The sequence below is a fragment of the Nomascus leucogenys genome, chromosome 19 (assembly GCF_006542625.1).
Source record: "Nomascus leucogenys isolate Asia chromosome 19, Asia_NLE_v1, whole genome shotgun sequence".
Classification (NCBI taxonomy): Eukaryota; Metazoa; Chordata; class Mammalia; order Primates; family Hylobatidae; genus Nomascus; species Nomascus leucogenys.
The window spans coordinates 27713190-27728772 of record NC_044399.1 but is presented as its reverse complement, the minus strand read 5'-3'; the positions used below and the strand labels follow the sequence as shown (position 1 = coordinate 27728772).

At 57.3% G+C, this 15583-nt stretch overlaps 1 protein-coding gene across 2 annotated transcripts; it reads right to left on the bottom strand.

Moving 5' to 3' along the window:
- Nucleotides 1-1010: 1010 nt before the first annotated feature.
- LOC100603451 (cytochrome b561) lies at nt 1011-15152 on the bottom strand. Of its 2 annotated transcripts, none has more exons than XM_030800290.1 (6): nt 15081-15152; nt 6030-6244; nt 4750-4848; nt 4384-4487; nt 3783-3940; nt 1011-3295 (listed from the first exon to the last, which is right to left on the bottom strand). In XM_030800290.1, exons 2-6 carry the CDS (start codon nt 6229-6231, stop codon nt 3103-3105), a joined length of 756 nt encoding a protein of 251 aa, XP_030656150.1. In that variant the 5' UTR covers nt 6232-6244; nt 15081-15152; the 3' UTR covers nt 1011-3102. The 2 variants fall into 2 exon arrangements, with proteins under 2 accessions (XP_030656150.1, XP_030656149.1); XM_030800289.1 differs by having other exon boundaries at nt 14724-15143.
- Nucleotides 15153-15583: the final 431 nt, after the last annotated feature.

Below are 15583 nucleotides of genomic sequence, written 5' to 3'. Positions count from 1 at the left end.
AGTGAGCTCTGGTGAGTTTTTAAATTGCTTTAAGCAGGGGTCCCCAGCCCCAGGGCCACAGACCAGTATGGGTCCGTGGCTGTTAGAACCTGGCTGCACAGTAGGAGGTGAGCAGCAGCAGGTGAGCATGACCACCTGAGCTCCACCTCCTGTCAGATCAGCTGCAGCATTAGAGTCTCATAGGAGTGCAGACCCTATTGTGAACTGCGCATGCGAGGGATCTAGGTTGCGTGCTCCTTAGGAGAATCGAATGCCTGATGATCTATCACTGTCTCCCATCACGCCCAGATGGGACTGTCTAGTTGCAGGAAAACAAGCTCAGGGCTCCCACTGATTCTACATTATGGTAAGTTGTATAATTATTTCATTATCTATTAATTACCATGTAATAATATAAAATGCACAATAAATGTAATGTGCTTGAATCATCCCAAAACTATCCCCCACCCCCAGCCCTGGTCTGTGGAAAAACTGTCTTCCACAAAACCTGTGCCTGCTGCCAAAAAGGTTGGGGACCATTGCTTTAAGTGACAAGGCACAAAGTGCACAGTGCAATCCCACCCAAATTTGCCAAAAACACACCTTCTGCCTGACCCACGTACGTGGATCTAAAGTGGAATCTCAGCTTGTTCCAAAAGCTTTGCTCCTCTTCTTAAGGATCAAAAAGACTGATTTCAAAGGGAAAGGGGTCCATTAAACACTGGGGGACCCTCCTTGCCAAGGCTCTTATCCGGCTCTTGCAGCTCCGCCCTCCAGGCCGCCCTCTCAGGCTGAGAACAAAGGGCTTATCTAACCATGTGGAAACACTGCCTCTGCTGGGTCGGGACTGGACAACCGCTGGGCCTTTTCAGACCCTAGGCCATGATCAATATCACTAATCACTTTACCTTCTGTGCCCAGCCTGCGGATATTCAATTTCTCTCAGGCCTAGAGCTAACGTCATGTTTCTGGCTGCTAAAAGCTCTGGCTCCTTTCATTACCACAGTAAAGGAAGATAACAGGCGAGAGGGTCTGCTGTAGACATTTATTGAATCATCTGTTGCACCAACAGCACATTGTATTTCACAGAAGATTGGCCACAGGCAAAATAAAATAACCCACCACAAATCTGTTTCTGGGCGCCTTCTTCAGCTCCTTAGTCATCCACTGTTCACTTTGGCAAACAGACCAGTTTACAGACTTTTGTTGCAAATCTAAGGTTCCATTTCTCTCTGTAGCATTCTGGCTAGGGAGAGACACGATTGTACTTTGGTAGTTTGTCTAAGGCGGAGATTTCCCACATGTAAACATTTCACTACACAAGTGTGTGCCAGCTGATTAAAGAACTGACGGCACCCCTACCCCTGAAGAGTGTACAGTCTAAACAGGAGGCGAACACTGTCATCCGGACAAGCTGAGAGGAGGCGGGGAAAGGGGCTCGAAGGAGCCCGAGCAGCCCCTGCTGGGGAGGGGCCTGGACTACAACCACCTGCTCCCAGAAATGACACTGCCTGAGGCAGGAGCCACAGCAAAAGCCAATTACAGGAAATCTGAGCATTAGAGGAGACTGGCCCTTTCTCTAAGGCGGCCTCAGGTAGGAAAAGGGCAGCCATTATAAGAGTCATCATCAGGTTTGGAAATTGTATATTAAGCTCTTCACTGAAGTACACTGTGTCTGTGTCTGTCTCAAGCTAAGCCATGCTCCTCAAACCCCCCAAAACAAGGAAAACGGAGAGAACAGTCACCAGATCCAAGAAGCACATGATCAATGTTCTTTTTTTTTTTCTTTTTTGAGCCTGTCACCCAGGCTGGAGTGCAGTAGTGCGATCTCAGCTCACTGCAAGCGCCGTCTCCCAGGTTCACACCATTCTCCTGCCTCAGCCTCCCAAGTAGCTGGGACTACAGGCGCCCACCACCACAGCTGGCTAACTTTTTTGTATTTTTAGTAGAGACGGGGTTTCACTGGCTAGTCAGGATGGTCTCGATCTCCTGGCCTCGCACACAGTCAGTGTTCTAATCACACTATTTCCAGGCCAAAGCCAAATGGTGACTCAGCTAACATGACACTCTTCATGGGGCTGGAGTGATGTGCAGACACCACGGGGGATGACTCTAGTTCTGATCTGTCCTGACTTCCTGGAAAGATGGGCACCAGATAAGGAGAAGGCTCGTCCTCCAGAACAGAGGCAGCAGCTCCAGCAGCCCCGGGGGGCTCCAGCCACAGCCAGCAGCAGCGGTTTTTCATTTAAAAAACTCTAAGGTTTGTGGCCTCTGCCTCCCAGCCTGAGCAGAGCCTGGGTGAGCCTGGGAGAGGAAACCAGAGCTGAGCCACAAGGGGGGGTGCTACAAGGAGGGAGCCCCAGCAGGAAGGGGCTGCAAGGTGCCCCCCATCTCCAACCCGCATGTCTGGAGCAGCCTGGGAGGAGGCCCACCTGCATCTGCCAAGAGAAAGTCTGTCTGAAGTCATGGGCTTCTATCCCCTCTCCCACCAAAGCCGTCCTAGGGCTAAAGGGTTAAAGAAGAGGAAGTTCAGGACTACAGCTGGGCCACAGCCTCATCTCAGAGCTTCCCAGGGGCCAGTCCCTCCCTTCTCCTGGGGAACCTTGTTCTCACTACCAACATACTTTACACATCGTATCACTTGCTCCTCTGCCAAAGGCCGGGCCCACTTGTGCCACGTGTTATTCGGGCTGGAGGGACTCCTTGTTTGAATTCAGCAGCTATCGTGGCCTTTCCAGGCCTGTCCCTGAGGCCCCCCCAGTTTCCCCTGGCCTTGCCCCAGGCATCTGCTGCCGGGAGGGTGGGGCCTCCTCTCTCGCTTCTTTAAAGATCTGTGCTCTGCGACCAGGACTGACCACCCGAAGTCCTACCCAAAGCCTTCTGCACTGAAGGGGGCAACAGAGACAGGGGAGCTACACACAATGAACTGGTCTATAGCAGCAGAGAAAGGAGAAGCAGAGGAGGCGGAGACCTGACCCCAGAAAGCAGCACTCAAATAGATGCAGCTGCACCCATGTGCCCGCCTGCTGCCAGAGCCACTGTCTGGAGCCTGCAGTCCTGAAGACGCCTCAGCAGGGGCAGGCAAGAAGACACCCCGCGAACCCCCAGGGCCGGCCGGGCGCATCACTGGGAGCCGGGGCTGTCTCCCTCCGTCAGCGTCTTGAAGTCCATGGAGAGGGCCTGCTCTTCCGCCTGGGAAGGCCGCTTCCAGTCGGCCGGGGTCAAGATGTAGAGCACCGCCCCACCGAAGCAGGCCAGCAGCAGGCCCAGCACATTGGCCAGGACACCCTCGGGCTCAAACGCGCTATACTTGCCCCTGCAGGGGTGAGAGGAAGGGAGAAGCTGCCCAAGGGGTCACAATTAGGCCAAATGCCCTTCGTATCCTGGGCCTTAAAGATGCCATGGGGATTCCAGCACCAGCCCCTGCCTCCCTACCTTGCCTGAAGAGAACAACCATCCCCCCGCCCCCAACCAGCAATCTCCAGCTATGGCTCAGAGACAGAAAGAGATGGGTAATGTAAAAATCGAGATCAATATTCTAGCTCTAAGCAGTTGTCCTGCAGATCCTGCTGCGTGGTGGGAATAAATAGGGCGCCCATAGCCCAGAAGTTTCTTTGAAAGGATAAAATCAAGAAAGCTAACCAAAGCCAAGCCCCATGCACCCAAATCTTAGCACAACTACAGCCACCAGTTGTGAGGCCACGAGAGGCAGCTCAGGAAGCCACAGCTAGGGAAGCCGAGGGCAGGGTGAGGTCTGTGCAAGGGTGGCCCAGGCCCTGCCCTTTCCCACCCAGGACACTCACCCAAGGTTGAACAGCAGTGCCTCCTTCAGGCCCAGCAGGGCGGTGCCCACGGAAAGGAGGAAGATGCTAGCACCGAAGAAGATGTGCTGTGGGCGGTAGCGGCTCCGCAGGGAGAACGAAGCTCCGGGGAACAGGAAGAAGCTGAAGCCCACCAGCCACTAGGAGGAAAGGAGGCGGTTCCGGGACAGGGCAGCCGGACACCCCAGCAGCCGAGGTCGGCCCAGGCCCACACCCACGCGCCCACACGGCGACTGTGAGCCCCTCAGCCCTGCCTGGTTTCCTCCCTCCTCAGCACAGTGGTGGGAGGAGCACTAAGCGCTTAGGGACAAGGGACCGGTCCCCCAACGCTTGAGGCCTTGGCACACTTGGAAAGCTGGGCTTGTGGCCAAACGTGCTGAGTCAGCCATGGGGCGCCTGGGAGCTGGGCACCCTTGGCCGCCAATCCTAGCTTTGCACCCACACAGGCCTGGGAAGGCAGCTCTCTCACCTGCACGCACCCCAGAAATCAGGCCCTTCCATGAGGCACGTTTCAGCCCACCTCCCCTCCCCCTCCCACCTCCCTGGTAGGTGGCCCCAGGCCCGGGGTGCTGGAAGGACTCACCTGCACAAAGTACAGGACAAAGACAAGGATCCCGCACCAGCTGTGTAGGCTGTACAGGTCAGCGTAGCCCTTCTTCCTGTGGTAGTCGAACACTGCCACCAAGCCTGGGCCAGAGATAGGTCATATGAGGACAGGGTTGGACGTGGAAAAGGAAGGTGTAAGATGACCCAAGGGAACCAGCTAGCGGGACTTCTGGGCTTTAGTTCCAGCTCGAGGGCTGCCAGCACCTAGTGGCCCTGCAGGGGATGTTTGGGGTGGGGGCGGGCCCATCATGGCTCTGGGGAGGGAACAGAGCCGGTGAAGCGGCTGTTTGCCATACCTGAAGAGGCAGGCAGGGGGCAGGGAAGGCCGCGCCCAGGAACTCACCAACCAGGGCGATGACGAGCGCAAAGACGTGCAGCAGCCCGTGCAGGACCTTGGTGGTGCGTTTGGTTTCGTTCCTGAAGACACGGTAAACCAGCAGGGCTGTGGGAGGTGAGAGAGGGAACGTGAGTGCATCCACATGCACGTGAGGCCTCCTGCAGGGAGCAGCAAGGAGGCACCTTGGTGGAGAGGTGATGGGAGCTGACGGCCTGTAACAGGAGCCTAGCTGCAGGAACCGGCGGAGAAAGCCAGTTTCCCTGGGGACCCTGGGCAGCTCCTGGCCTTCTCTGAGGGCACCTAGGGCTGTGTGCACCTTAACACCCCTCCCCCACCCTCCAACCTCCCCCAGCTGTGCACAAAGAGGGCAGGGCAGGAGGCTGCACCACAGTCCCAACCACCAGGACAGGCAGTGAAGGCAGCGCCTCTGCCCTTGTCCCCACCTAAAGGAGCTGCCAGGCCCAGTAGACGCCCCACCCCACCCACCTTCTTGTCAGGTGTCCTGCAAATTCCAGGCTGTGTTTGAGGTCCACTGTTGGTCACACTGAGGCAGCAAGCAGCCTCTGAGTTCACCTGTTAGCCACGTGGCTCCTCACACAGGCCCCTGCCTAAGCCTGGGCAGATGGTCCTACTCCTAGCAAGCAGGCCCCTGGCTCCCAAGCAGAACCTTGTGATCCCAGCCTGATCTCTGGCCTCCAGAAGAGGTGGGCAAAGCCAGGTCACGTGAGGAATGCCTCTTAGCTTTCTGCTGCTCAGGGGTGGCTGTCACCAGGACCACCTCTAGGAAGGTCAACCGGATGCAGATCCCACTTCCTGGATCCCTGGCCTGGAGGCAGGTGGAGGCCAAGCACTGCCTTGCTCCTGCCCCAGGGGGAGGCGCTCTAGCTCTGCCAAGTCCAAGAACAACCACACACATGCGCGCGCACGCATACAAACTCTCACATATGATTACTTTTTTTCCCTCAATTCAAACCACCCTTGCAGCAGGGCCTGGCTCGGAGCCCCATTCCTTTCCCTCTGCTGCATGAAGTGCCCGCCTTGGATGCTGTGTGTGGAAACCAGGTGAAAATGCTGGGCCAGGCTGGAGAGGAGCGGCCACCCACCAACCTCAGAGCCTGGGTTTGGATTCCATCTCCCCAGGCTCTGAACCAGCTTCCGTCTCTGTCTTTTCTAGAATCTTAGATTTGTCCAACCAGAAGAGACCGCAGGGGTGACAAGACCCCTGCAAACTGCCTCTCAGGGACCCCCACAAGCCCGGGCAGAGAGGAGCGGCCCATGGGACTCACCATCTCCCTGCAGGAAGATCAGGCCTATGACCATGCAGAGGGGGTGCGCGTTGAACTGCAGGTCGCTCTCCCAGGCAATGCCGCCTCGGTACAGCCCGAGCCAAGCGCCAGTCATGGCCACCAAGGTCAGGCCCAGCAGCTGGGAGAAGGCCACGAAGTAAGGCAGCGCTGCGGGGGTGGATACCGCGGCCCCGCCCTCCATGCTGAGGCAAATGCTGCAAGAAAGAGCAGAGGTCAGAGGAGCAGCGCACAGCACCCTGAGATGCGCACAGAGCCCCTGAGATGCACACAGCCCCCGCAGATGCACACAGCCCCCCAAGATGTGCACAGGCCCCCCGAGATGTACACACCCCCCAAGATGCGCACAGCCGCCCCCAGAGATGAGCACGGTCCGCCCCGATACGCACAGCCCCCCCACTGAAATGCGCACAGCCGCCCCTGCTAGATGCACGCAACACCCCCCCGGGTTGCACACAGCCCCCTCCAGATGCGCACAGCCACCCCCGCTAGATGGGCACAGCCCCCCCCCGGGATGCACACAGCACCCCCAGATGCGAGCAGCCCCCCTGAGATGCACATTCCCCCCACATATGCGCACAGTCCCTAGAGACTGCGCCTGAGATGCGGCGCGGCTCCCCCCATGGCGGCCCCGCCACCCTCCCCCGAGGCTCCCGCTGGAAGCAGCGCTCGCTCTCCCACCCCCAAGCCCCTTCCCACCCATCGTCCTGGAGCAGAGGTCTCAGGTCTCGGGAGTGGCTGGGGGGAGGGGCCCAGCCTCCCCACAGGGACAGGCGTGACCCGGGACACGACGCCAGGAGTTCCATATGCGGTGAGGGTACAAGGAAAGATACCCCAAATTCTAGTGAGCGCAAGGGCCCAGTGCCTGGCTTTGTTTTCTGTTTCATGAGGCCCTGGCCTTCCCTGGGTGGGCTTTACAAGTGAGTTACACAGGCAAGCGCGCTCCTTGACGGGAAGGAAGGGGCTGGTCACACCTTTTCTCCAGACGCATCATGAAGTACATCTCCGGGAGAAATGGGAAGTCTCCCTCCCCCATCCTGGTTTTTAACTCCATGCTGGCGATGAGGAGGCCTCCCTACCCCACACGCAGGAGAGCCAGCCCCGCTCCCCCTACACCCCCGCCCGCCCCCTCGCCCCGCTCCCCACCCGGCCGCTCCTGCAGAATAGAAGTGCCCTGACCATGCTGCACACAGGTACCTGTCAGCACACAGGGACAGGGCACTTCCCCTCCACACCCGGGGCGGGGCGGACCCGCACTCTAGAGGGGCCCTCAGGTGAGGTTTCCAAAACTGAAGGCCCCCAGAAAAGAGGCCTGCGAGGGGGCCGGGTAGAGTCAGCAGGGCTGTCCCAGGTGCTCAGCCCCACGTGGCCCTCCAGGAGGAAAGGAGAGCGGGTGGTTCCTACGGAAGCAGGAATGAGAAGCCCGGCTAGGAGCCCAGGGAGTGCCCAGTGCCTGCACAGCTTCATGCCAGGCAGGAGGGCACCCAGCAGCTGGGGATGGGAGGAGAGGCGGCAGGAGGAGAAAAAGCGGGGCCTCGCCTGCTCTTCCCTCACCCGGCAGCAGCCTGTGCACCACGGAAAAGTGCTGCCATGGCCCACAGTTGCCACTGCAACTGCCACCACCATGGCCATCACCATGGCCACCACAAGCAGATCCCAGAGCACTGCTGCTGCCCCCACCCCGCCCCAGACGGTTCCCCACTGGCCCCTTGCCATGGTCCAGCCTCTCTTGGCAACAACTGTATCAGAACTAGGGGGACAGTGGCCAGCACAGGGGCACTGACCCCCTTCACACCCGGCACATGCTCTGCCCTGTGGTGCCCAGGAGCTGGTTTTCAGTCCCTCCCAGTGATGGGCTCCTTCTCTGCTCCCCAATTCTCTCTGCCACGTCGGACAACTGTTGGCAACTCCACCATTAAAGGGGGGGGGCGTGTGGGCCGGGCGCAGTGGCTCACACCTATAATCCCAGCACCTGGGGAGGCCAAGGCGAGTAGATCACCTGAGGCTAGGAGTTCAAGACCAGCCACAACATGGTGAAACCCCATCTGTACTAAAAACACAAAAATTAGCCAGGCATGGTGGCTCACACCTGTAATCCCAGCTACTCGGGAGGCTGAGGCACTAGAATCCCTTGAGCAAAGGAGGCAGAGTTTGCAGTGGGCCAAGATCGTGCCACTGCATTCCAGCCTGGATGACAGAGTGAGACTCTGTCTCAAAAAAGATATTTTTTTAATTAAAAAAAAAGGGGTGTGTGTGTGTTAATAATCCACACGCGCTGCAGAATATGGATCAGCAAAAAAGATAAAATGACAGGCCATCAGAATTTCATCTATATCCTCACACACCTTCTTCCTAAAACACATATGCATCCTTTTATAGAAGCAGGATCATTTATTCCATTTTCTAACCTGCTTTTTAACTGAGAGCATAGCACACATGGATGTTCATGTCAATGGATACACGCCCACATCATCATGTTTGTAACCTCACACTCTTGCATTGCATGGCCATTTTTTAGCCAACTAGTTCCGATTGTTCAGCATTTAGCTAGCTTTCAGTTTTCCACCAAATAAACAACAGGATGTGGTCATCTGCAAACTTCTCTGCAGGGAATCCTGAAACAAGGGCTAGGTTCTGTTTTAGACTTCTGACACATTCCATCAAATCATCTCCCAGAAACATAGCCCCAATCCACATTCCCAGGGTGGATGGGAATATGGGATTCCAGAAGCCCCAGCCAACGATAAATCCTATTTTAGGAACTCCTGCCTCTGTCCTTATCTGTCACCTACACGGGTATCAGTTCTGTCCCCGCCGCCCCAAATTCAAGCTCCATTTCTGACGGTTCACTACTCATCTCTACCTGGACATCCCACAGACGCTCCAAACCCAGCTCATCCCAAGTCACCTCCTCTCCCGTTGTCACCAAGTCCTCTCATGCCCTCCCCACTAGCTAGCAGGGCTGCCCTTCTTCCGGGCCCAGGTGACACCTCAGCTCCTCCACACAAGGCTGCCCAGGCCGCCACATGCTGGGACCCCTCCCCTCACTTCCCTCCTGAGCATCCTCACTGCCCCACCCAAGTCAGGGCCTGCAGCTTCTCCCTCTTCAACGTGACAGACACGCCAGAGACAAAGCCAGCTCCCAAGGTCATGCTGTCCCCTGCGCAAGTGGCCCAGAGTGCCAGTGAAATGCCAACTGCATGGCATGATCCTGCCCGTTTCCATCTGCAGCCCCCACTGTTCCTGCTAGGCCCTCTAGAGGAGACGCCTGGGCTCACAGAATCCAAGGACATGGCCCAGCCTGGCTCCCTGCTGCGGGCCCCACACCCCTGCCTCCACTCCTCAGGCACCGCGGTGGGCAGATCACTCTGTCCCCAGGCTCTCCCGGAGCCTCCTTACCCTCGCAGTGCCCTGTCTGCTCCTCGAAGGGAGGGAAGCTGTCGCTCCTCCTTGGGAATCCTTGGGTCTCTTAATACCCCGAGTCTAACAGGAAAATGTACTGAAAGAAATGCTGTCCCCCCCACCCCGGCCCCGGTCACTTGTCTTCTGTCCTCCTCTCCAGGTCGCCGCCTCCTTTATTAGATTCATCTCCAGAGAGCATGGCTGCAGGCAGAATCTGATTAGCTACAAATTAGGAAGAACAGAGGGGACATCACCCCTCCCTCTACTGGGCGACCAGGCAACTTCCTCACACCTCATGGAGTACAAAGGGCAGGAGAGGCCGGCAGAGTGAGGGGCCACTGCCCACTCCTTCCTTCCTACCAGGCTCCCTGGGAGACAGCGGACATCAGAGCCAGGCTCTCTTCTCGCAGCGACGACTGCCTGCAGCTTCAATATCCTTCAGTGAAATGCCCTGCCTGGCCTCCCGGGGAGTCAGAACCATAATGTTGTTTGCTCCCCACCATGGCAGAGCAGACGTGTGCTTGGTGTGTCAGTAGGGCGGGGACCCAACAGCCTGTGAGCACCTGCTCTGTGCTGGGCACTTCATGCCATCTCTCATGTCACCCTTAAATGATACTGTGTGGATAACAGGAGCATTGCCCCAATTTGACAGGCCAGGAAATGGAGGCTCAACGAGGACAAGCGACATGCCCCCAAATTCCCATCAGCAAATAGCAGCTCAATTCGACCCACAGGCACCTGCACTCGGCCAGGTGCTGGGGCCACACGGTCGGGGCCTGGTCCCTGCCCTCAAGGGGCGTGCAGATGAGCTTCTGTGCAGACGCAATTTTCAGGTAAGGGTGGCACAAGTTCAAGCCAGGAGCTGATCTGGGCCTCCAAGACCCGTCCCAGTGTGCACACGGAAGACGGCACCCCTGCTGTGATGTCTGTGGGCAACAGCGTCTCTAGCTCTCCTGCTGAACAGTGGCTGCCTGCTCGTGGCTTTGGCCTTTCCAAGGCCCAGGAACTAGGGTGGCGCTGTCAGGCTTTCCAGAGACTGAAGCCAGCAAGAGTCTGTGTTGGAGCTGAGGAAGCTGCTTTGACGCAGGGGAAGCTCCCGGGCGGTGCCCCCCGTCCTGTGCCAGTCCTCCTGCGTCCTCCCCACCTCGGTTCTACCATGGCACTAAGCACTGGTGCGTGCAAGACAGCAGGCCCTGACCGAAGGGGAGAGGGAAGGGGTTACAAGAGGGCAAACAAGCCACGGAAGCTGCATTTCCATTTGCTCCTAAGGTGGGTGTCCTGGCCCAGGCAGCCCAGGGACCCGGGGCACCTGGGCATCTGGGAGGAAGCCAGAGATGAACAGCGGCCTCTGGAATGACAGCGGCCTGCTTCTGATTCAAAGGCGAGGCTTCAAAATCTAGGTGTGAGGATGAAAGGAAAGCCCATGTTTGGCCTGCAGGCGACCGCAGTCTGTAGGATCTGAGCGTCGCTCTGTGCTTTACGGGAGATGTGTGGAAGATCCCTTCTGCAACAGGGCTCTCGTGAGGCCATTCACTGGACAAAACCGATAACCCATTTGTGTGCAGGGAAGGGCTGTGTCCCATGCCAGAGGTGGGGGTGTACAGGGATCGACATTCTGATATCTCTGGACAGAATCTGACCCACCACAAATGTGTCCGCTGCATTTGCAAACCTGGACATTGGGTGAGATTTCTCCCTAGGAAGCAAGGCTTTGAATCGTGGCCCTCATTTCCCAGTCTTGACAGCGAGAATACTCTCTCACCCTTCCCTCCTCACTGGGTGGCCCTGGGACACCGGCTGTTCTTGGGCCCTCTGTGTTCTCAGAGCAGAACTGTGGACAGCAGCTTCAAGGCCTGGAAGCTGCCACTCCCCACCCCCAAGGGCTCCACTGCCCTGCAGACCAGAATCTTGCAACCAGAGGGGGCTCACGTAGCCCCTCACACAGTCACTTGCCTTCCTCTGTGACAACTCACGATGAGGTTGACAGATCTCTCACAGTTTCTGGAGCTTAGAGCTGTGAGAGTCACCCTCGTCCCCACCCACTCACCCCACCTGCAGCCAGGCTCCACTTTATGCAATCAGCGCATTAAGGACAGCAAGACCCGCAGAGCTTCACTGAGCCAAGCATCGCTCTCCCTCCCCGTGCCCACTGCATTTTATTAAAAGGCAACCAGGACTAATCTCATTATTGGGGACCAGACACTGCACATGGTGCACAGCCTCAGGGGCAGAAGGCAGAGCAGGGGAGGCTGGGAAGTGGGCAGCCTGGGCTGGCTACAGCCCTCCTTATCAACAGCAGGGTTTGAATTGAGTTAGGAAAGATTGTGACTAGGGAAAGGCCGGTATCTCTTCTTGATGGATGAAGGGGAAAACAGCTCAATTGCCCTAGAATGTCCTAGCATGTGATGAAGGAGAAAGCAAAGTGTGGTGTGAGCTATTAGGGTACTTTCTTAGCACCCCAGTAGCCCCAAGAAGAAGGGGCTTCCCAGGAGGTGCTCCCCATCCCATGCCAGTCCTCCTGCATCCTCCCCACGCTGGTGCCAGCATGGCACTAAGCCCTGGTGCATGCAGAGACACCAGGCCCTGACCAAAGGGTAAGAGAGAAGGCATTACAGGAGGGTGAACAAGTTGCAGGGGCTGCATTTCCATTTCTCCTAGGGCGGCTGTCCTGGCCCAGGCAGCCCAGGGACCCAGGGCATCCAGGCTGCTTGGATCAGGTACCAAGGAACTAGGTACCCAGGAAGCAGCAGAGCCTGAAGCCAAATACTGAGCTCCTTTCTCCCACAAGACAGAGGGCTCCCAATGCTTACAAACCAAAATGTTTCCATTTCCATGAAAATCAGAAGAAAAAAATGAACATTTAGGGTTGAGGAAAATGTTGCAATTTTTTAAAACTTATTTTAATTAATTTTTTTTTTTTTTTTTTTTTTGGAAACAGTGTCTACCTCTGTCACCCAGGCTGGAATACGGTGGCATGATCATAGCTCACAGCAGTCTCGAACTCCTGGGCTCAAGGGATCCTCCCACCTCAGCCTCTCAAGTAGCTGGAACTACAGCTATGCTAAAATGCCCAGTTAATTTTTTCTTTTTTTGGAGAGAGAGGGTCTCACTATGTTGCGCGGGTTAGTCTCAAACTCCTGGTCTCAAGCAGTCCTCCTGCCTCAGCCTCCCAAAGCTCTGGGATTACAGACAGACATGAGCCAGCCCTAAAATGTTTTGTTTTTAAAATTAATTGTAATCCAGTCTGGATTATACTTGTCTTTATACCAATGCAGTTGTAAAATATAATTTTTATTCTTTTTTTTTTTTGAGATGGAGTCGTGCCCTGTTGCCCAGGCTGGAGGGCAATGGCAAGATCTCGGGTCACCGCAACCTCCGCCTCCCGGATTCAAGCGATTCTCCTGCCTCAGACTCCCCGAGTCTGGGATTACAGGTGTGCACCACCATGCCTGGCTAATTTTTTCTATGTTTTGTAGAGACACGCTTTCACCATGTTGGCCAGGCTGGTCTCGAACTCCTGACCTTGTGATCTGCCCGCCTCCGCCTCCTGAAGTCCTGGGATTACAGGCGTGAGCCACTGCGCCGGGCCAATTGTTATTATTTTTTTTTATGGAAGAAGGGGCCCATGAAGCCAGAGGGCCAACGGCCCATGAAAGGCCCAGTGCAGCCCAGGTTAGAGAGATGTGATTTCAAAACAGCCTCAGTATTTATAACCATCAGCTCCTGGACAAGCCAAGTTCCTTCTCCAAGCCTGCTTCCTAATCTATAAAGTGGGAGGATATCTGGATCTACCTTATTGAATACAGAAAGAGGAAGTGGATAAACGTGTGCCAGCGCCCAGCACAGTGCCTGCCACAAAGTAGGCATTCCATCAAAGAGCAATCCTACAAAAACGAAATCTGGTCCTAAGAGCACCTTAGGAAGAGTCGCATTGCTGACACATGAGGTTTGCGGCCACAGACAGCCAGATGGCAGCCATCTCTAATAAATCCATACTCCCTTGCTGTCCACCATTAGCCCCACCACACCAAGCAGAAGCTCCTGGGGCTGGAAGAACACAGGATGGTCTGCTTTTAATCTGTGACATTGTATATTCCCAAAATTCATTTATGAATTGCTCAGACAGTAGAGTGCTTCTTCCCAGTGAAGCTATGCTTTTAGAGCGGGTTAATTTCTCATTCCCCTCCACCAGTGCCATCTAATGCCACTGAACTACCCCGGTATTAGCAGGAGCCCAAGCTCTGCCTGCCAAGGAAAAGTGGTGAGGGCAGAAAAGTAGTAGGACAAGGCTGGGCACGGTGGCTCACGTCTGTAATCCTAGCACTTTGGGATGCCAAGGCGGGCAGATCACCTGAGGTTAGGAGTTCGAGACCAGCCTGGCCAACATGGTGAAACCCCATCTTTACTAAAAATGCAAAAATTAGCTGAGTGTTGTGGCACACACCTGTAATCCCAGCTACTAGGAAGGCTGGAACAGGAGAATCGCTTGAACCCGGAAGACGGAGGCTGCAGTGAGCTGATATTGCCCACTGCACTCCAGCCTCCTGGCAACAGAGCAAGACTCTATCTCAAAAAAAAAAAGGAAGGAAAGCAAGAAAGCAAGAAAGAAAAGGAGTGGGACAAGCAGGGTGGTTCCACCTCCAGCTCTAGGAGGCTCCGCATGCAAGGACGTGGGGCTGCCGCCGCCTGGTATTTTCCTGCCTCCATCAGATTTCACCGGGAGAAATCCAGGCATCTAGAAGAGGTGGCAAAGCTTTTTTTTTTTTTTTTTTTTTTTTCATTAGCTATTAATACAAAGGGACAGAATCTAGGCGCCCTAGATGTAACTTCATTTACGGAGTCAGAAAATCCACAAAGGCTGCCAAGGTGGAATGAATGAGAGGAGGAGGGCGACCAGAAAAGAGAGGTCTGGGAAGGGGACCCCAGATCCACACGGATGATCCTCGCTCCCTGATACAGTCAGGGACAGTGCAAGGAGGGAGGGAGGGTGGCCCTGCCATCTCCCAGGTGTCAAGGTGGCTACAGCTCCGCCCTCAGCGCAGTTGGCACCGGCCAGACCCACCACAGGCCCACCGAGGCCACTGGAGTGGGGCTTTCCCACTCGGGAAACTCCCACCCTCGCGCTCAGAAGCTGGGGGCGTCGGGAGACACAGGCGGGGACCTGCGGCTCCACGTTGCAGCCCGGGCCCTGCTCCGGGCAAGAGGCGGTGGCTCCGGTTTCAGATTTCAAGAGGGCAGCCGTGGCAAAGGCTGGTTGGTCCACTTGCACCCTACCTTACTCTAGAACGCGGCGCAGGAGCAAAGATCCAAACTCGGGGTCACCGGCAAGCGGGGGTCTCGGTTCTAACTTCAACAGAGACCCGGCACCCGGGCAGGCCAGGGCAGAGGCCGCCTGGACCGGGAGAGGCTGCGGCTCCGAGAGGGCGGGCGAGCCCTGCAGCCCTCGGGCCCAGGGTGCGGGTCGGCGCCGCAGTCCGGTGCGCGGCCGCAGGGGGCAGGTGCGAGGCCGGCTGCTACTCGGGAGCCCCGCGCGGTCCCTCCCTGCGCAGCTGGGGCTCACCTGGGCCGTCCCCGCCCCGCACCCCTCCGCGCTCCGCTCCCACCCCCAGCCCGGCCGCCTACTTCGCCTACCCGAGCGTCCCGCCAGCCTCCCCGCGCCGCGCCCGGGTCGCTCGGCCGGTTCCGCGGGCCGTGGCGCGACGGCGTCGCCATGGCAACCGGGCGGCGGGCTGGGCGGTGTCTCCGTGGCCGGAAGTGGCGCACGCGGCCCCCGGGGCTGCCCCGCACGTGCCACGTCCCCGCGGTTGCGGCCACGCTCGGGACGGGGCCCTGCCAGCTCCGGGCCCGCATGTGGGCGAACCGCGGCCACCGTGAGCCCGGCCTCTCGACCCCCCTCCGGGGCCCCCATGATAGGGGGTGCGTGGGGTCTGCGGCCTGCGGGGATGGAGGGCCGGGAGCTCCTCCGGGCCTGCCTCGAGGGCCGCGGGGTTCGCCCAGGCGAGTCCCGACTGCGCACGGAAGGACCTGGGGTCGGCCAGGCCTGGGGGACGGGACGGGCCCCGAGGAGAGCGGGTGCCAGGGGCGAGACCCGCCGCCCTTCCCCGGCTTGGCCCCGCGCTTCCTGATTTTCTCGC